The following is a 20677-nucleotide window of genomic DNA, read 5'->3' as shown; positions in this document are numbered from 1 at the left end:
CATGGTACATACACACATGCTGGCAAAACACCCCTAAGCATAAAATAGAATAGACTTAAACATCAACAGAAAAAAATCGAAATGCCCGTGTTTTCCTCCTGCCCTGCCTTGTCTGTAAGAGAACAGTGGGACAACCTACCAGTGGCTACCCAGGAGGGCAAAGCTTCAATGCAAATTGGCACAATGTTTGTAGGAATATAAAAAAATAAATCTCCATCACGTAATCAATTTTATAAAAAAAAAATTGATCATATTCATGGGCATCTCTCTTTTTCTTTTTAACGGTCTTACTATGTAGCCCAGGCAGACCCAGAACTTACTATGTAGACCAGGTTAGCCTAAAACTCAGAGATCTGCCTGCCTCTGTCTCGAGAGCTGGGATTAAAGGTGTGCACTACCTTGTCCAGCAGGCCTCTTCTTTTTATTGAAAATAAGACATAATCTATTAGGATGCTGGCTGCTCTATTAGATGTTATCCCAGGAGCAGGTAAAGCTTGGGAAGCTGAAGTCATTTCAGTAAGACCTGGCAGAGCAGGCTATGGAATTTGGACAGAGCCAAAATCAGGGCCAGGCTAAGCTGAGGGGACAGTGACTGGCAGGGGCTCCAACTCAGCTGCAAAGCAGGGCTCATGGAATCCAGACAGTTTTTGAGAGATGAAAGGCTTGGCAGCTTCCCCTGAAGGCCACAAGGCTAGACAGTTGAAAGACAGAACAGAGAAATCCTCAGGGGATCTTCTGGAGGGAGGGCACAGCGGAGGCACAAAACCCATAGCTGGGCAGGGCAGGAGGGCGCTTCAGCTCTCTCTTCCTGTCGGGGTGGGCATGTTAGACAAGAAATGAAAACACAGCCAGTGTCCTCCATCACAAAAGGCCTTTAATGACCTCTCGTTCAAGGTTCTTTTGCTCATTTGTCCTGTTGCAGCTGAATAAACTATAATGACTTCACGGGACAAGGGCAGCCACAGGTACGACAGGTTGACCTGGACGTGGTCCAGGAATGAATGTGCCACACAAATCATCACTTCACAGAGGGTCACAGGCCTGAGGGCGCCCCAGCCACCCCTCGACACCACACCCAGGACACACATCAACTCCCACCGGTCGGAAGAGGCAGCCCCGCAGCACCTATGACTGGACCTAACACTGCGCAGAGATACCCACGTAAGACAGGATATCCTGCACTGTCATTTGTTGTGGGCTATGTGGGTCAGCAACTCAGGCTAAGACCCTATCCCCTCACACAGGCTGCTGCCTCATCCGGCCTCTCTTCACCCTCATATCCCTTTCAGTAGTCCCTGTGATTGGGGCAGAGCCTGGTACTAGCCCTTCACACATGGGGAACCTGAGGCCAGTGGGGTCTCCCAGGCCACACTTGGACTGAATAAAACACTAGTTGGCATTCTTTTCCCCTGTGCCATGATTGACAATGCCCTGAGCTTCAGCTCCTCACCTAGAATGCCCTAGGAGGTGAGCCCAGGCAGGACTTTTTGCCAAAGGCTAGCCCAAATCTCACCAATGAGTTGTCCTGCAAGTGAATGCCCATGGCAGTGCAGGCCAGCAGAGAGAAGCTGTGTGGACTGCAGAAGGGGGATCAGTCTCTCTTTAGGCATAAAAGCCTGCTGTTGTGCACATGGACATCCACAGGGGTGGAAGTGGAATCTTAGGAGATTCACTGGAGGAAGGAAGACTTGCTTCAAATGCCTGAGGAATCCTGCCTCGTAAAAGCCCTCCCTGGTGGTGCATCTCTTACATGACCCTGGCTCCCCACCCCTTAGCTGTGCATAGGGAGCCAGCCCTGGGTTCTCCTCCCATTGCCCTGAGAATGTGTCCCGAGTGGACACTGGGCCTGGCTCCTCACTCCGTGGTCTCCACGAAGCACACGTACTATCGGGACCAAGCCCCGAGCAGCAGACCCAGCCCACATCAAATTCATTCCCAAGGTGCAGGGTGGTCAACTAGAAAACCAGTGTATGTGTGCTCTAATGCTTGGACCAGATGACCTGAGTCCCAACAAGTGTCTCTGTGCCAGGATGCTGGAGTCACCCCAACACATAAAAACCAAAAGAGAACCTGTGCTTGCTGGTCTAAGACCAAACCACAAAATGGTGGTTTGAAGTTATTCTTCAAAGAGTTTAAAAGTGAAACCTCAATAGACAAGAGAGTTAAAAGCAGTTACTCTGGAGAAAGTAGGAATGGGGGGAGGGCTGGAGACTCACCCTCCTCTCCCCTTTCCTCAGTTTCCCCTGGCAGCAGCCCCCAGCCAGGCTGTGTGGAACACTGAGAGGTGTGCCTGGTCTGCAGACAGTGGGTCCCAGGGACCTGTGCTTCAACTTTGACCTCCCTTTAGGGGTAACAAGTTGGTGATATTGAGGGAGGTGCTAGTGTGCATGGATTGGGGTGGCCAAGATGTGGATCTGCCCCCATCACTAGGCTGCTTCAGGCCAGGAGCGGGGAGGGCAGAAGTTATGGAGCTGCCTGGACCAGGCCCAAGACAGGCTGTTCGGATAAAAATCAGAGAAGTCTCATTTGGTCCTTAAGTTTAAAAAGAGTAAATATCAGAAGAGACACAAGTTTGTGTCCTGGGAGATAAAGGCTGGAGACCAGCCCTTCACTGAGGGTTGGGAGCCACACATACAGGCCTTAGCCATTGGTGGGAAGGAGCTGCCCCAGGACATGAAGCGTCTGTGAGTGGGTCAGCTAGGGCTCAGCTCTCAGTGCAAGAGGGCTGGACATTGCCAAAGGTCTCCAAGGAGCTGTGGTGGTTCTTCTGACCCAAGATGGGACCGTATACTTAGAAGAGGCAACAGCTATTTCCTCTTGCCCTCGGATGTCTTGGGTGATCACAGTACTGAGCTCAGCTCCCTGACCTGTGGTCAGAGCCCAGTTTTCCTCACTTCTGTGGGCTTCTGGGAGGTGAGTCGAGGCTCAAATGCTCCTCCCTGCCCCCCAGTCACTGACAACATCCAAGCCTTCCGTGTCCTGGTTGCCACGGGACCCATCCTAGGACAATAGCACCTACACTTCTTCCCCAGTGTGATCAGCAAAGCCACAAAGCCACGATGATAATCATGGCTGATATCTAACCTGGGACACAGGGACAAAGACTGGTAAACAGAGGGCTCATTCCACAGCAAGCTTCCTGTGTGACCTCGGGCCTCCTCCCTGCAGCAACAGGGCCACACCTGTGCAGCCAGTTGGCCTACATCTCACTTCAAACCCACAGCAAGCCCTCAAATAAAGCAGACAAAGGCTATTGTTCCAGTGAGGAGAGACTGAGAGGTGGCCTTGGGGACTTTCAGGACTTTCACTGCATCAGATGGGAATCAGCTACCCTCCAGGGGGATGCCAGTTGCGCTTTGAAGCTGAAGTGGCCATGGGGTCCAGCCAAGCATCTCAATTCTTATGTTTCTAGGAGACAAATTCTTCTCTTGGCTGGGGTACTGGGCAAGTCCAGTCGTCCTCAATTGATGAGCTTTTACAAAGCATGCTCTTCTTGCCCAGATTGGCATTAACATGTGCCCTTTGGTCTACTGGAAAGTCCCAATGTGGGCTGTTTGGTGGCCCAAGTCCCAATCTGTCAGCACAAGAAAACCCAATCTCACTGGATGGTGCCTGGAAACCTCCGCCTCCAGTTTCACTCCCAAGTGCTGCCTGGCCAGGAAAACTCCAGAACAAAAAAGAGCCCTACAGAGAAGTACTGGGTTATGTCATGTGATGGGGGTGGGGCACGACAAGAAAAGAAGAGGCCAAAGAAATACGTGAGCCTGTGTATCTCACCCAGTATGGCAGCATAAGACTGTGGAGTAGGGACAAATGACACCAAATTCCAGCCCCTTACAGTGTCATTTCCAGGGTTTGAATCCACCTAGGAAGGACACTGTATTCAAACTCACATCAAGGCACTGTGTGGACTAGCTGTAGCCAGAACCGTCAATGCGGTCTTCTAGATTTCCCCTGGCCAGAAGGTTTCTAGAGACAGGGATTCTAGGGTGAGATCCATCTTAGTAGTATACAGCATAAAAGAACAAAGCTATCATCAAAGGATGGTTTGGCTAGACTCTAACTTGATCATTGCCCTTATGCAGGCGTAGCTCAAAACACAAAGAGGCAGCCAGGGCTCTGATGCTCCCCTGCAGGTAGATCTGTGGGATAAACGGAAAGAATGTGGATGCTGACGTGTAGGAAGCCTGAGAAACCAGATTGGGAGACCTTTTGCTCGTATCAGTTAAGGATGGGGGACAGGAGAGGTTAGTCCAAATGCTAAAGGGTCTGGTATCAGCTCCAGAGGTTTTAATGGAAGCCAGTTGGAGGGCACATGCTTGCCTTACACTGTTCAAGGTTTTAATCAATTCTATAGGTGCAAAAGTATCCAGCTAGCTCTGGCAGGGGCTAGATGTCAGGGGAGCTTGCAGTTATGATCTGAGCTGGCCAGGCAATGTGGCTGCCCCAAGACGGCTGTCCTAACCTGGGAAGAGGTTCCTTGAGTTGACTGCTTATGAAATGTAGGAGGTTCAGAGCAGTGGGCCTGGACCATCTCACCAGAAGAAATAACAACAAACACTGGGCATGATGGACTAAGAATGGCTGGGATCTAATCTGTACAATAAAGCATGGCGCCAGCAGTGGCAGGGGCATGCCTGCAATCCCAGCACTTGAAACAATAGGATCAGGAATTCAAAGTCATTCGCGGCTATGTAGTGAATTCATGGCTAGCCTACACCTCATGATACGCTGTCTCAAAACCAAACACAAGCTGTGGCCTCCCTTCTCCGGCAAGTGTGGAACTAAGAGAGAGGAACAGAAACGGAGATGAGATCCTCTTGCCCTAACAAGCAATTATGTTTGATAAACCCAAGGTTGTTCCCACACTTCTCATGCAAGTCTCCACACACAGAAGCTCTGGGATAGAGAAGTCCACAAAAGCTCTGGCCACAACCTGATATCAGATAAGCTGACTAGGTCCAAGAGCAGCCCTGCCTCGGCAGGAAGGTACACTCAGTGATCTGCTCTGTCCTGGGTCCTCACCATGAACCTCTTCTGAAGGCAGACGGAGCAGTTAGCAGCCCCAGCTCCAACTGGAAGATCAGAAGCTCTTGAGAGCCACAAACTTACAGAAACTTGAACAAGAAACTCTCGGAATCATCTGGTCGACCTCCTGGCTTTTCCAACAAGAAACTGAGGCCCAAAGAGGGGAAGGAACTGGCCCAAGGTCACACAACAAGCTAGCATCGAAGACCAAACAAGGATATCTTTGAGCATTTTCTGTTTTACCACTTGTATGCCCTGTTACCCTGAGATTCACCCTGGTCAAGTCATACTAACACCACCTGGTGGAAACCGGGTACCCATGACTCTGGGTACTAATAAAACCAACTCCTTTAGGAGAGGAGCTGCCTTCGTCCTGGGAGTACATCTGGATGGATGGATGCCACCTTCTGGGAACGGGATCCCTTAGCAGTGGAAATAATGGCCTCAGGCACCTCTGTCTCTTTCTCTCTCCTACCTTACAGGGCCAGTCACTGGAGAAGAACTAGAGGAAGCTGGGAGATACAGGTGGCTCCAGCTGCCTATGTCCCTCCATCCTTGTTTCCCTAAGGACTATCCACTACAAAAGAGGATGGATGCCTCCCTACCCGGCCCTATCACTTAAACTCCCCTCAGACAACATCCTCAGTAGCTTTGGCTCACTGCTAGGGGCTGGTGTTTGTTAAACACCCACTTCCCCTCTCTGTGCCAGCACACAAAAATGCAATGAAGCTATGATATCTCAGTCTATCAGTTCTGACATATGTGGCCTGCTTCAATCTAGGTGTCATCTGGTTAGAAAGTCAGTCCACTGCTCTTCATTCCTGGGGTCTATGTGCCTCCCCCATGAGACATAGGGGCATGGACCAAGGATGAGGATGGAGGGGGAGGAGTCTCTAGTGGCCCTGGACCACACACACACACAAAAAAGCATTGAGAATCTATTCACAGTCCTGCCCTCTCCCACCTTCAATCTGGTCATCATTTAGCTGCCAAAACTGTCACCTACTGGGACTACAGACATCTTCTTGTGTGTCTTGAGCCATCTTGCCCACCCCCTCCACATCTTCACACCCATCATCATTGTGCCTTCAGGCCCCACCCTCCCCTTTCTGCTCCCCATCTCAAGCCAAATCCCAAGGCCAGGCAGTGTGGCCTTCCTGGGAATGAGCATGAGAAGGAGGTGGGCAGGTGATTGCAGAGAGATGGCTGAGGACGTGGTCCTGCTGGCGTGGTGATGCGAGAGGCCCATCACCGAGACTTGGAAGACCACTGGGGCCCCTTGGTAGAAACTGGAAGAACAAAAGGAAGAACCAGAATGGGAAGGAGACGAGAAAGCATCCGAGTGCGAGAGTGAACCTGGAGCTGCCGGGCTGAGGCCGGCCCTAGTCTATCTGTTGTTGAGGTGCGGAGAGCCGGTGCCGTCATCCTCTTCGTCCTTGTCATCCTTCATGCCTTTCAGCCGCTGGCGAGCAAAGTCCTCAAATACAATGTCGTCATCACTAGTGGGAGAGACAAGGAAAATGCCGTGTGTTTGCAGAGGTAGACGACAGGCAGATCCAGAGGCCTGGCCAAACGATGGGAGGACTCAAGAGAGAACCCCTGATCTCCAGGGTCTCTGGGATGACCTCAGGCAGAAAGGCGTGCCTGGCTGGCCCATTTACAAGCCCACTGATGGCTGTGGGGGTTCTCACAAATAAACTGCAAAAAGCTTGCCTCTCAGTGCATAAGGGCTAGAAAAGCAACCCTGTTCCTGGGGAGATGGAGAAGGTAAGTAGGGGGAGCAATGTGGCTCTGCGTCGGAATCCCCAAAGAACAAGCCCAAGAAACCCTATTTCACCCCTCCAAATCAAACTACCAAGACTGCTTTAGGGAGGGTAACTGTTTCAACCAGGAAGTTGGTGTTGGGTTCTAAGGAAGGAGAACAGGTCTTTCTCCTAGAAGATCTAACCCACATCCCCGGAGTCCTAGGTTGGAGAGGGACTTTGGAACGGGGCTTGGAAGATGGTGAGGATATGAGGACAGAGTGATGGGGAAAGGTGCCTGGTTTAAGGTTGCAGGACTAAGGACTGTTTCTTTCTTTCCACCATGACCCTTTGGCCCAGGCAGAGGCAGAAGTCCCTGGCCCCCATTGAATTCAGTCAGCTGAATGGGTTTCCTCAGGGCAACATCAAACCTCTGTTTCTCAGATCTCACCAAAGAATCAAGGAAAGGAGGTTTGGGAAGCTGGAAGGAGAAAGCCACCTGGCCCCAGAGGCGATTCAAGCCATTGAACCAGGTCCTCTTCCTCTGGCCATTGTTTGGTGCCCCATGGCCTTCCACCGCAGGGGAGTCCGAATCGGTTGGTCCTCAGGCCGCAAGAGTGACAGCACCCAGACACCTTCTCCACCCCACAGGCAGCCTCCAACTGGCTTGGTCGGGTAAGAGAGGGGAGCCCCAGAGTCTGAACCAGCCCCGTGTCAGCCAGCTGGGTGGGTGCTGCAGACGGACGGACTGACTGACTGACGGACGTACAAGGAAGACAGACCCCACCAATGCAGGAGGAAGAGGAACAGGCATGGAGGGTCCTTCAAGTCACATGCAGGCAAGCAGGTTGCTGAAGAGGTGAGCAGAGGTGGCTCTCAGCAGACAGGTTAGACCAGCTGCTCCTCAGAGGTTGATTAACATTTATGCAAATGACCCCTCCACCTCTCCCGTCCCACCTCCAGCCCCTCCCCAGACAGCACAGGCAGGAAGGTTCAGCTTACTTGGTGTCAAGCTCTATGAGATTGGTGTCTACTGGAGTCTCGCTCTCTGGAACTGAAAATATACAAGGCTTGTGAGGTACCCAGGGGTAAGTGGGGTGTGGGATGAGAGGTGAGGGATGGGACAGGGACCACACGCACATACACACACACACACACACACACACACACACACACACACACACTCCTCAGACTCTCTAGATAAGATGGGGAGGGCAAGGAAGGAAGGTGAGTGAGAAGCCTCCCAGGTCAAAAACCAGCAGATGTGGGAGGGAGGCATCCATGCCCAATGAACACCCTGCAGGAAGCAGGTCTCCAACGTGAGACACATTCACTTTTTGCTTCCCTGAGTTCCATTTACCCTAAGATCATTTTGCAGCCCTGGCTGGCCTCAAACGTGATCCTCCTACCTCACACACTTCCCTCTGCTGAGATTATGGGCATGTGTTATCACACTGCCCTGTTTTTGTTTTTGTTTTTTTTTTCACACTGTAACCTCTCTGAATTCAGAGTGCCATCTGCGGCATCTCACCGACTACTCATAGGCAGACTCCATTTGTGAGAGGGACTGTAACATCCCTTGCAATGGAATGTAGTCAATCTGTTACCTCCTTAAAAACTCAACTAATGCCGGGTGTGGTGGTGCACACCTTTAATCCCAGCACTTGGGAGGCAGAGGCAGGCGGATTTCTGAGTTCAAGGCCAGCCTGGTCTACAAAGTGAGTTCCAGGACAGTCAGGGCTATACAGAGAAACCCTGTCTCAACAACAACAACAACAAAAACCAAACCAAAAAAAACCCTCAACTAATATGGGGACTGAGCATGGTTCCGCAGTTAAGAGTACTGGGTCTTCTGGTTGTGGGTTCAGTTCCCAGTACCCACAGGATGTCTAACAACCATCTGTAACTCCAGTCGCAGTGGATCTGACGCCCTCTTCTGGCCTCTGAAGGTACTGCATGTATATAGTACACAGGCATACATGCAGGCAAAATACCCATACACATAAAATAAAAATAAATATTTTTAAATCATAATAATTTTTAAAATTAAAATCCACCAGTGTGGCTTGTCCTCCACTCCGAACCTCCCTGTCCCATGGAGAATAGCAGTCAGGGCTCTCTGCCCCCCTAGTTGGGTCAAAAGCAAATAATAGTTGTGTTGTAGGCCCTGCAGAAGACTGGGAGCTGGGGAAAGGATGACTCTGGGCTGGAGGTTAACCCAGAAAGAAGCAGAGCAGTGGGGTAACAGGGAGGCTGGTAAACCCCACCCCAGTGGCCCACAGGTCCTACTCACCTTCCCGATGTGGGGGCTCCTCCTTAGGCTTGGGGTGCATTAGGGTAAAAGGCAGCTCCACGGCCACATCACTGAAACACACACCCCGTCCAGCGAGCTCGGTGAGTGCCTCAGAGAGAAAGACCTGCTGCCCTGTCCGTCTGAGGCCTGGGGAGACCATGGGCTGGGCACCATGCCCGCTGGGGACTCACACCATGGTCAGTGGGTAACCAAAGTGGCCTGGGGCTCTGCCCATCTCAAATCATCATGGCCTCTTGACACCACCCTTTCCAATTTTCTCCCAGTCCTGCCCACCCGCCTCTCTGCCACCCACAGGTTTCAGGAGCTGTCCACACCATAGGCAGACGCTGACACCTCCTGTGTGTGCCTGTGAAAGAGCTGGTCACCAGTCATTGTTGGTGACCAGGCCTTCCCTGACACTGTCCCTGGTACACAGGTTGAGGACAAGAACGGGCATTTGCATGATACAGAGTGTACCAAGCCCCTCCTTAGAACAACTCCTGCGATCCTCTTCACTACAGCCCTATTATTAAGATGCCCTAGGTTTAGGCACTCAGAGATTAGCCTCTTGCCTCAGGCTGCACAGCTATTGGCAGTAAGTGCAGAAAGACTCTGGCTCAATCACCCATCCCCTTAGCCACTGGATGATAAACAGAATTAAAAGACTGATTAAACGTAGCCCTGAAGGCTCCTCACTGCTAAGGGTGGCATATCTTAGCAGAGCCTCCCTAAAATTATGAGTGTCTCCAGAAAACACAACCACATCTTACTGGTCATGTTGCCAGCTGTGAAGTGGGAAGGGCCTGGGTGTGATGGACTGGTACAAGCCAGATACAGTCAGCCTTCCATGAAGCCATACTGGATGTGGCTGGAAGGACCTGGGACTCAGCCTTGCTAGGCTGTGACTAGTAAGGACACTACTGTCTCCCTGCTGGGACTCCAGTATACTGCACAAGCCTGGCCACAAGTCTGGACTCAAACTCTTTGCTGTTGGACACTGAAGAGATGGAATTGTCTCTTGATTCACTCAGATCTCATAGGATGAGTGACACAGTCATTGTGTGACAACAGGAGATCACACAATCATGTCTGAGACACACCCACCCCTACGTGTGGTCTGGGAGCAAGGGTAATTGACCACAGTTAGCCATGAATTCTCAGTGGAGTAGATGTCTGAAAGTCACGAAGGATGCATCTCTCGAACATCCTAGGACTCAGGTCAGTAATGCCGATGCCCCTACTAGGGGCCACTGCCTGTATCTCTGTTGTCTGCAAAGGTCCTGTCACTTGAGTGGGACGGAAAGCAGTCGAGGTGTTCTGCTAGAAGCCACATCCCCCAGCCTGTCCTGGCAGAGTTCCTGTTGCAACACATCCCCAGACTGAAATCTGAAATAACCCTAGATCCCTCCTTCCCTCTGGGTACCCTGTGGTTCTGATCAGCTGGGTCTATGACCCCAGGGCCTCCAGGAAGGTAGACAAAGCAGACAAAGGAGGGGCTTTACCTGGATGCAAGGTCTCCCAAGAGGCTGAGTGGACCAGAGGAGGCAGAAGAAGCGGTCAGGACAGAGTGCAGAGCGGGAGAAAAGAGAAAGGACATTCATTCACTGCTCCGCCACCCCGCCAAAGGACACGCTCCCAACCCCTGGGCAGCTGCCATCTCTTCTAGGGCACAGAGGGATGGGCTTGCAGAGCCCCTGGACCCCAGGATCTTCATCTGTAAAAACTAGTCTCCCTGCTTCCAGGCTATCTAATAGCAGAAGGAAGACTTTGGGGAGGTCAGTAGAAAGTGAGAAGACTGTGGGTCCTGCAAAGTCACAGAACACAAGACTGTCCACGGGGCTTAGAATTGTTCTGTTATATAAAGTCAGTATTAACACTGCCAGCCGCAGAGACAATATTCTTTGTCAGTCCACCTCAAACTCACTATGCTGCCAAGAATGGCCTTGAATGCCCGCTCTCCTGCCTCTCCCTCCCAAGGGCTATGACCACCTTGCACCATCCTTGGCTTGGAGGCATTGCCCTAACTAACGCTACTTAGTCTGTCAGCAGAACTATTTAGGCTTCATTTTTCCCCATCTATAAAATGGGAAAGTTAGCCAATTAGGAACCCCCCCCCCAATTCAGCTCTGGGTTTTTCGATCTCCGAGAGCCGTGTGTGCACACTGTGTCCTGAGATGTGAGGAAGTCCTTGTAGCCCGAGAGTCACGGCACAGTCTGAGGACACCCAGATTCATATAGGCTGTACCCAGTCCCCAGAGCCAGACTCGGGCCTAGGCTAAGGAGCAGGAGAGAGGGATAGAGATGGAGGAGAGGAGGCGCTCCAGCCAGTGGAGAAGAAATCAGAGGAGGGGAGAGAAAAGCAAGTCCTTAAGTCTCGCCTCCTCAATGAGAAGATGCAGCTAAAGGCCAAGCAAGCAGGTGGGACGAGCAGGGGTTCTGGGACAGCTGGACTTACCCGCCCCGGGACACCACCAGTTTCACCTTGACTTTGTAGGAAACGATGATGCCCAGGATTTCACGGTTGGCACCTTCCCGCAACCTGCAGGAAGACGGGGAAGCTGGACCTTGGGGCTCCTTGGTGGGCGGAATGTGGTAGGCATTGGCATATGTTGGGAGGCACCACTGTCCATCCATCTCCTGAGCCTCCAGGTCCAACAGTTAGGAAAGGGAGCTGAGCCCAGTGCACTGGCACTTGTAGGCCTGGATTCTGTTTATGTCCCTCTTTGTGGTACTGGAGATTAAATCCACAGTCTCATGCCTGATGGGCAAGCGCTCTACCACTGAGCTATGACCCTAGTTCCTTGGGTTCCACATCTAGCGATAAGATGTCCTTGTTCTGTAGCCCTAGTGGACTCTCCTCCCTGCCTCACCAGTGCCACACAGTGCCGTGAGAACAGGCCCTAACCGCCCTCCCACCACTTACTTCTCTCACACTGCTTATGCTCGGTAACCCACAAGCAGAAAGAGCCACACTGAGAGCTGAGAAGCCAAGGGTAGCTGGGAGTCAGGGTAACATGGGAAGGATATGCTAAGTAGATACCTGGTGGTGGGGTGTTGAGGGCAGATCAGGTACAAGTCAGAGTAAAAGGAGGACAAAGAGCTTGTTGGTAAATGGGAGGCCTATGAGGGGTGATAATGTGATTGTCTAGCCTGAGCCAAGTCTGAGAGTGGGGAGCGTGGTCTCGGAATCAACAGACAAAGACCAAATCCCTTGCAGAGAGCCAGATATCATCAGAGGGAATGAAAGTCCCCCCACAACTGTCTGAACTCTTCTAGGGTGGGACAACCCTGAAGGCTCAGTGATGCCCATGGACCAAATGGCCTAATGGTGCCTCATGTGGAAGGACCCCCATATCTATACCCAGTTCCCCTCTTTTCCCCAGCCTCTCCAAGCCCCCATTTATCTCCTTCCAGTACTCTTCTAGAAGCGATTCTCTCCCCTCCAACCCTGACAGCATCAGGGACACACCCCAGTCTGTATTCAGGACTTTGGGCTAAGAGCTGCCAATTCTTAAAGAAAGCTTTTCTGGTTGTGTCCCCCAGAGGCAAATGATGGGACCCGGTAGTCTTTGGCTGGGTGGGTAGGAGTAGAAAGAGATCCTCCCTGGGTAGCCACACTCCAGGGGACTGGCCCTAGTCAAGACTTGGGCAAGAGCCTAAACCTCATCCTCATGGTGGTGGGCCAAGAGGGTGGGGCCCCGTCGTGGAGAGGGCACCGGGGGGCCTGGGACTCACAGCATCTGGGTCTTAGGGGCGGGCTCTCACTCATAGCATCTGGGTCTTAGGGGCGGGCTCTCACTCACAGCGTGCTGGAAGCCAGATTCGTGTCCTCATGCTTGAGCTTCCCGTCGAGGGCGAGTCCCCGCTTCTCTCGGTTGTTGGCCAGGAAGGGAGTCAGCGTATAGACCTTGCAGAATGTTGAGCTGGGTGCCACATTGTCACTGGGAAGTAGAGAGGCAGCATGAAGATGACTCTTATCACAGCCAGCCCTAACCCAGCCAAGACGCCTGGACTGGCCCTGTTCCACAACGCCCTCTGCCAGCAACCCTTATCTCCCAGATGCAGGCAACCACTTGGGCTGAGCCCAGCTCAAGCAGCAAGCCCACTGCCATGGGAAAGAGGAGAGGCCCACCACACACAAGCAGGACTAATCCTAAACTAGGCATGGTCACCATGCACACTTAAATAGCACACTTTTAAAAAAGATTATTTATTTTATGTATATGAGTACACTGTCCCTATCTTCAGACATACAAGAAAAGGGCATTGGATCCCATTCCATGGTCATGAGTCACCATGTGGTTGCTGGGAACTGAAATCAGGACCTCTGGAAGAGCAGTCGGTGTTCTTAACCACTGAGCCATCTCTCTAGCCCACACATTTATTTTTAGTTTTTATTTAATGATTAAGTTTTTAATTTGTGTGTGTGTGTGTGTGTGTGTGTGTGTGCCTCCATGACTGTCTGTGCACCACTCACATGCAAGTGCCCTCATTGGCCAGAAGAGCGCATCATATCCCCTAGAACTAGACTTACAAGCTGCTGTGAGCAGCCTGGTGTGGGTACTGGAAAATGAACCCTGGTCCTTTGGAGGAAGAACAGCACGTGCTCCTAACTGCTCAGCCATCTCTCCAGCCCACGTTTATGTTCAAAAGTGGGCATACAAACCATGAGTAAATGCCTGGAAGCCCCCACCTAGGTTCTACCATTGAAACTTTACTTGCTGCAATGTGTATCTATCAGTCATGCACAGGAACCTCTGTTGTTCCCTTTGGCTGGTGCTATTTTATCCCCCATCTCCCTTCTCAAAGATGAGGCAGATGCGTGCACCTGACACTGGGACAGTCCTGGAATAAGACCTAAATTTGCCTCTTGAAGGGAGCAGAGCCGGCCACATCTCAACCCCAAGCCCAACCCCACAGGAATGCTTACTGGAAGCCCAGGCAGCTACCCTTTCTCCAGACTGCAGATGCAAATATGTGACAGACTATGGCTATGACTATGTTCCACTTGGGGTTAAATGCTCTCCTGGCTCTGGGTCATTCAACGTACCCCCCAACACTCACCAGAAGTCTATGTCTCATGGCTGTAGGTTTTATTCTTAATCAACAGTGAATTTGAGAATATCCAATAATGCAAGAATATTTGGTTTAGTAATAACAGCTCCATCTCTAGAATATTAGAAACCATGTCAAAGTGGCAGGTGCAGTTGCTCACACCTATAACGTCAGCGCTTGGAAGGCTAAAGTAGAAGGATTGCCCTGATTCCAAGTAAGCTCAGGCTCTGAGTTTCAGGCCAGCCTGGTCTCAAAGTGAGACCTGGACTCAAAGACCGAAACAGAAGCCAGTGAGGCTACTCAGCACATAAAGGCACATGCCACATGAGTCCTACCCCAGGACATCTCTCTGCAGGTTGAGAAGAGATGCCTGGGCCTGGACTCAGAGCTCCCCTTTGTCCTGTCTAGTCCCACCTGTCCAAAGTCGGCTTCAGACACACTTACTCAGCCTCCTCCATGGCCACTGGGCACTTGTACTGAGCTGTGTTGAAGAGACAGATGTCTGCATACTGGCGCACTGGGGAAAGAGGGAGCAGGGGAGGTGGGTACATGAGTCAGGGGGTACCTCTCAAGATAGCCCTCAAGTTCCCTGTAGTAGGTGTGCTTGCTTAGATTGAGACAACGACCAGCATTTATCAGAGGCCACCACCCCAGACTCCACCCACACAGAAAACCCCATCAAAACCCAGTCCCTTCCATGACCAAATCTTTCCTCCCAGAACAGCTTGTCCAGGGCCCAGAAAGCCTATGAAGGGGCATGCAAAGCGGTAAACCCACTGCCCCAAGTGCCTACAGCTTTGAAGCCACTGTAGGCTGACAGCAGACCCAAGCTTCCAAAGCTACTAATGGTATCATCTCAGGCTTTTAACAAAGGCCACACCTGCAGCTATCCCAACCCTCGGTAGGATCCCCAGCTACCCGAGATCTTGATCTTCTTCACAGTCTTGTTGGTGTTGTTGGTGACGTGGACATTAACGCTGATGGGTTCTCCGTGGTAATAGATCTGTGAGGCAGATGACAGGAGAGCATGGACAGGGACACTGAACTCTGCCCCCAGCTCACCAGCCACTTCCCACTGAGATAAAAGTGTCACAAAACTACCAAGCATATGGACCTTCAGTACCACTGTGGGACCTTTCAAAGATATCTGTATTAGAAGATGACATTCCTGAACTCGGGGGACTGCTCTGCCAGTCAAGTACTTGTGTTGCAAACACGAGGACCTGAGTTTGATCTTGTAATCCCAGCACTAGGGAGGCAGAGACAAGAGGATCCCTGAGGCTCGGTGCCCACAGAGTCTAGCCGAGTTAGTAAGCTCCAGGCCAATGAGAGACTGCCTCAAAGGAGGGGGATGGCACTCCTGAGAATAATACCTCCAAGGCTGTCCTCCAGATGTACACACACACCCACCCACCCATGCACACTCACACATACACACATAGGAAAATGAAGCTGACATCTTCGGCTCCAGTCTCATTCTGACCACCAGCTAAGACAGCAATAATAGCAATGATGGTGACAACCATTGCATAACCTTGGACAGGTTAAGTGAGATGCTGTTTCTCCTTTATCCTATGTGCAGGCTTGAACAGAGTAAGGTCTCAAGTTCCTGTGGGCTCTGATGGTCTGGGTTCACAGACACATTAAACTCTAGAAGACTCAGAGAAAGAGAGGAAAGGCTAACCAGCTACTGGAGGACCTGCTCGGAATTCTCAGGGACCACCTTGTCCAGGCTCTTGTCTTTAGCTACCCCAAGAAGGAGGGACATACCCATACCCCAGTCAGCTGGCTCAGAGTCACCTGACTTCAAGAACTTTTCACCTTCTAGCTCACTGATAAGGGTAATAGCAAGGAGACCCTGAGTCCTGTTCCCCATCACCACCCTGCTGATTAGCTGGGGTTCTCCCTCCAGTTTGAAACAGGCAATTATAAGAGTGTAAGGAGGAATGGCCAGGACCCTTCCATTGCTCCTGTTCCATAGGTGCACATGCCCACCTCTGCCAGTCCTTTGGACCCCAACAGGATTCCCCAAACCCTCAAGGACAGTCCAGAGACACTGGGACCTGAGGGATAGTAGAGCTGAGGACAGTGGTGTCTGGGCCTCTTACCTCCTTATCCAGTGATGCCTCAAGGTGTAGGGGCTTGTCTGACATAAGGAACTGTCTGGTAGTCTCAGCCGTGGGCTGAGGGCCAGGTCTCTCAGGGGCATACTGAACCTTCCGGATGACTAGCCGCACAGAGTTCCTAAGGAAGATGCATGGGGAGAAAGACAGAGTCACCAGCCTCCACTCTCTTCTCTGTAATACCTAGACCCCTCTCCTGTTCAAGAGTCTACTGTAGCTCCCCATTGCCCACTGATCACAGAGGTTGAGCAGGAGGGTTTGTCACCATGTGACTCAGCCCCAGCCTCCTCAATTCTGTCCCTGAGCCACCCGACAACAGCACTTCATTTGGGTCTGCGTGTCCCAGTCCCCAGCATGATGGTAAGAAAGGGCCTATTTTTTACTTTGTGTTCCCCGTGTCTCCTAATAGTGTAAGCCGCTGGAGGATGGGAACTTCTTGCCCAGCTGGTTCACTACCACGGTCTCAGCACACGGGCCAGTACCTGCTGCCTGGCAGCCTTATCTGCTATGTGGAAGCATGCAGAACTGACAGGCCCTTGTGGGAGGTGGAGGTGGGGGGGTCATTATGGGATGTTGATTCAGCCAAGAGGTGCAGGAGAGTGAAGAGGTGACTCAGTGAGACTCACAAGTGAGAGGGGTTCAGTGGAGGTCACAAGGCTTAGGGTAGAAGCAAAGACGGACTGAGCTGGTGAGTATGACCTGGGGAAATTACCTCCCTGTGCATCAGTTTTCTCATTTGTGAAACAATGACAACAGCACTTAGCCCTCAGGACCCCGGGGAAGGTTAAACCACATCTGTCCATTACTGTGAACATGACCGGAACTAACTAAGCCTTTGAGAACTGACAGCTATTGTATCATTATGACTAGTGAATCTTGGGAGTAGACTTAAGATGCCCCATTGGGAGAGGGTGAGGGTGGTGACTCTCAGTGTTTCCTGCTGTTCATTATTCTGCTCAAAATCCCTCTCATATCCCATAACGCCATTAGGTCTCCTTTGTCACAGATCTTAAGGGGACAGACACAAGAGAGAAGAGTCTTTCTTGTCTCCCCCATACAAGAACAACCACACAACAGATGAAAATGCTTGTGATACTCCTAGTCGCCACCAGGTGGCAAAGTCATCCCTAAAGAGCTGGTGAGCACCCCTCAGCGGCTGACTTAGGATGCAAGGGCATCATAGCCAGGTGAAGGCCAGGAGGCAGGAGGTCTGAATCCCAGGACCCCCAGGAAGGGCAGCCATGAGAAGTCAGGACCAGAAGCTTTGTCCCCCCTGTCTGCCAAGCACTATGGGAAAATGTTGGCTCTCTGAGCCATGCTGAGCACACTCTGAGCCACACTGAGTCCCCTCTATGTTCACCTTCCTCCACTTCTGTCCCCTGTTCAGATCTGTCCACAAACACAGGCTTCACTCCTGCTGAGGGCCTCCCAACTACCCACTGTTGAAAGTTAACTGAAGTTGGGGGTCTTTCTAATATCAACAGGCTGCAGGGGTAAGGCAGAGAGAGGTAGGGATGTGAGAGAAGCCTGGCTCACCTCCTCCAGGAAGCTCGCCATCACCTGACAGACTTCTAGACCCTTCTCACAGCAAAGCCTCTCCTCACTGCGACTCCTTCGACTCCCCTCATTGTCCTTCCTCCCTTCTCCCACCAGTATCCTGCCTACCTTTTGTGGATCTTCTCCTCCAGGTTCTCAGCACAGAAGGCTTTGACTTCATAATCCACACCACAGGCCTGTGGAGAAGGACATGCTGACCCCATGGCATTGGGGAGGCAAGGTCCCCAACCACCCTCCCACCTTACAAATTAGAATTCTGGGTGAAAACACAAGCTTCTCCCACCTGAGGACTCCTTGTCATGAATCTGAAACCCTGGTACCCAATGTTCACTTTGTCTCCACGCTGCCCCTGGCCCAGCTCCTTCCACTGGAGGGCTCCTGTGAGCCCACCAGCCAACCCCAATCCCATTTGAGACTCCAGCTTCAGTCTGGGTGGTTGTTCTCAAGACAGCCACCAGCAACATGACGACCCTGTGCTGAGTGTCACAGAACCCCCCTAACTCTCTAACAACGTGAAGGCGTATGCTCATTGCCTCTGCTTTGCAGATGAGAGAGTGGAGTCTGGGGGCTGGGACCTGCTCCTTCCACCCCTTTCTAAGCTTCAGCTATGCCCTCTGTAAAATTCAAAGTTACCAGGGCCTGTGTGAGGCCATGTGTAGGTGCTCAGAATTTGCTGGTCTTGTGCAGTCAACACCAGAGCCAGAAAAAGTGACTTGAGGGAGCCTGTGAATGATTGCTTATCCAAGGAACATCAGCCAGGCAGCTTCCACAGGAAAGGGAGTTTGAACTGTCCACCACCCCATGGGGGGGAAAACCAGGATTCTGGGGACATGAGAGTCTGGACCCGAGATGGCCTTCTTGGAGTGACCTACCTTTCCTGTGTCCTCAGGCCCAGGCTGCAGAGTGACTGAGCATGGAAGGTTTGGCGGGATCTGTTCAGGAGACAAATAACATGAGCTAACCTTTCACCTCTGCTTTGTCTCTCCCGACACACCTCTGTCGCTACTATACACCCATCAGACCAGACCCCGTGAGGACAGACCATCTCTCCTCCATCAGACCAAGTCCTCTGAAAACAAGCTATATCTTTTCCATCAGACAAGGAGCCCCTGAAAGAGACTGGTTCTCTCCTGGCCAAGCCATATCACACTATGCCCCACAGAAAATCAGGGCAGGCTATGGAAGATGAGAATTCAAATGCTCTTCACCTAGGTTCTCTACTCAGCCTTGTCCTGCGGTCATGGAGCCTCAGAAACAGGAAGATGTGGACTCCAGAAGCATGGGGTCTTGAAATGGTAAGGAGGCATGACAGTGGATGAGCGGGGCATATAAGCAGCCTGTCTGAAGGGACGTACACAGGGATCCAGGGCCAGGCAGGAGTCTTTCCTTCGCTGCAACCATCCCTGGCCCTTCCTTTTTCTAGTAACTTAAATGCAGGAGGGCCAGAGGAGTAACCTAGAGGTTAAGGTGGCATGTCCACAGTGGGCAGAGGTAAGGCACTTAACAGGTAATGTACAGGACAGCGCCTGGGTCCCAGCTGGGTGAGCTAAAGCAGCTGCCCTCCTGGGTTCCCCATGTACCGGCCCTGAGAGCATCCCAGAATGCTCCTGGAATGCAGGAAGGCGTGCTGACCTCAAAGGTGAAGGGGCAGGCATGCTCGCCCAGCTTCTTGATGAGTCGCTCCTGTAGCCGTGTCAGTGGCTTCTTGTCCTCGGGGGCCGGTGGGAAGGACTGCACATTGGCCACAAACAGGTCTTTCCGAAAAGTCAGACCCAAGACATCCAGGTCTTCCCGGCCATACCGGAAGGCGCAGGTCAGTGTCACGTAGACTGTGAGGAGCAGGGGAACTGAGGAGGGGCCTGGGAGGGTAGCATACAAACCCCCTCTCCCAGAGCTCCAGCTGTAGCCCTGGGGTTTGCATACTAGAGGTACAAGCCCATCCCAGGTTTAAATAGAATGAGTACATTGCCTTCTAATGCAAGGTGACTTCAAGGGCAGCCTTGATATGGTCTCTTAGGAAGGAGCCTCATGATGGCCCTCCCTCGCTCACCCCAGTCCAGGAGTATGGAGGAGCAAGAAGGATGGTTAAGCAGTCAGACAGCCATGGTAATTGGATTACATTGGTGGACTGGGGAGCAGGGCAGAGAAACAGCCTAGAGGGAGGCCCACAGAAGGATGGGTCTAAAAGGCGGGGGAACCTCAGCCCAGCCTAACCCTAAGCTTGTACACAGACCTTTCACCTTTACCATCTATAAAATGAGACCCTCTCTCCTGTTCCGCTGTCATCCTCCCTCCCCCAAGCCTTGCTGTGTTATTGATGGGCCTGGGCTTGGGGCGTAAGCTTTCATATGGTGAGCAAGAAGCAGGAGACCTCTGCATCAGAGGAAACCAAAGTTCTTAGTGCGGTAAATGCACTGGTTCATTTAAGGAAACAGGAGAATGGACAGGGAGGTGCCATGGGATTCGCTGAGAGGCTGCTTAAGCATCAAGGCAGCATGCTGATGTCACTGGAGAGCAGAGGATGTGGAGGCTACAGGCATGCTGGGAGTCGGAGGACCACAGCTTACCTCGCCTTTCTTTGAGATACTCAGGATCCACCAGGACCACACCATCTGGGGGAGACAATGAACAGAGTCCCCCTGCGTGACCTTCTCAACCTGAGCCCCGACCATCCACTCAAACCAAATCCCAAAGGCAATCAGGCTCACTGTCCATTGGGGCATGGCCCTCTGCAGGGTGTGTACCTACTATCAGAGCCGTTGACAGCTCTATAGGAAAACACAGCTACAGTCTCAGCCTATAGAACAGGGTTTCAAAGAGTGGTATATATGAGGTGGTCCCCTGAGTGCATACTGCCTAGGGACATCATGGTGATTTTA

The 20677-nt window shown here is 51.8% G+C and overlaps 1 protein-coding gene across 11 annotated transcripts in view; it reads right to left on the bottom strand.

Moving 5' to 3' along the window:
* Positions 1 to 852: 852 nt before the first annotated feature.
* Arrb1 (arrestin, beta 1) overlaps positions 853 to 20677 on the bottom strand; it is a 71626-nt gene continuing 51801 nt past the window's right edge. For 3 of the 11 annotated variants that reach the window (XR_003946373.1, XR_378207.4, XR_003946372.1), the window contains exons 4-17: positions 20366 to 20410; positions 19431 to 19627; positions 18671 to 18730; positions 17907 to 17974; positions 16227 to 16362; positions 15037 to 15121; positions 14563 to 14635; positions 12867 to 13004; positions 11519 to 11602; positions 10566 to 10589; positions 9064 to 9134; positions 7773 to 7824; positions 7270 to 7621; positions 6440 to 6527 (exon numbers count right to left, since the gene is read on the bottom strand). Coding sequence is in view for 6 of the 11 variants with exons in the window: in XM_006507198.4 (XP_006507261.1) it covers positions 6416 to 6527; positions 7773 to 7824; positions 9064 to 9134; positions 10566 to 10589; positions 11519 to 11602; positions 12867 to 13004; positions 14563 to 14635; positions 15037 to 15121; positions 16227 to 16362; positions 17907 to 17974; positions 18671 to 18730; positions 19431 to 19627; positions 20366 to 20410 (1145 nt within the window). In the remaining 5 variants the exon portion in view is untranslated. Of the gene's footprint in view, positions 6528 to 7269; positions 7622 to 7772; positions 7825 to 9063; positions 9135 to 10565; positions 10590 to 11518; positions 11603 to 12866; positions 13005 to 14562; positions 14636 to 15036; positions 15122 to 16226; positions 16363 to 17906; positions 17975 to 18670; positions 18731 to 19430; positions 19628 to 20365; positions 20411 to 20677 lie in introns of all 11 variants that reach the window. The other 8 variants (XM_006507198.4, XM_006507200.3, XM_011241644.2 and 5 more) reach the window with 6 other exon arrangements.

The sequence above is a fragment of the Mus musculus genome, chromosome 7 (genome assembly GCF_000001635.26).
Source record: "Mus musculus strain C57BL/6J chromosome 7, GRCm38.p6 C57BL/6J".
Classification (NCBI taxonomy): Eukaryota; Metazoa; Chordata; class Mammalia; order Rodentia; family Muridae; genus Mus; species Mus musculus.
Note: the sequence above shows the minus strand (reverse complement) of the source record. Positions and strands in the feature narration are given on the sequence as shown.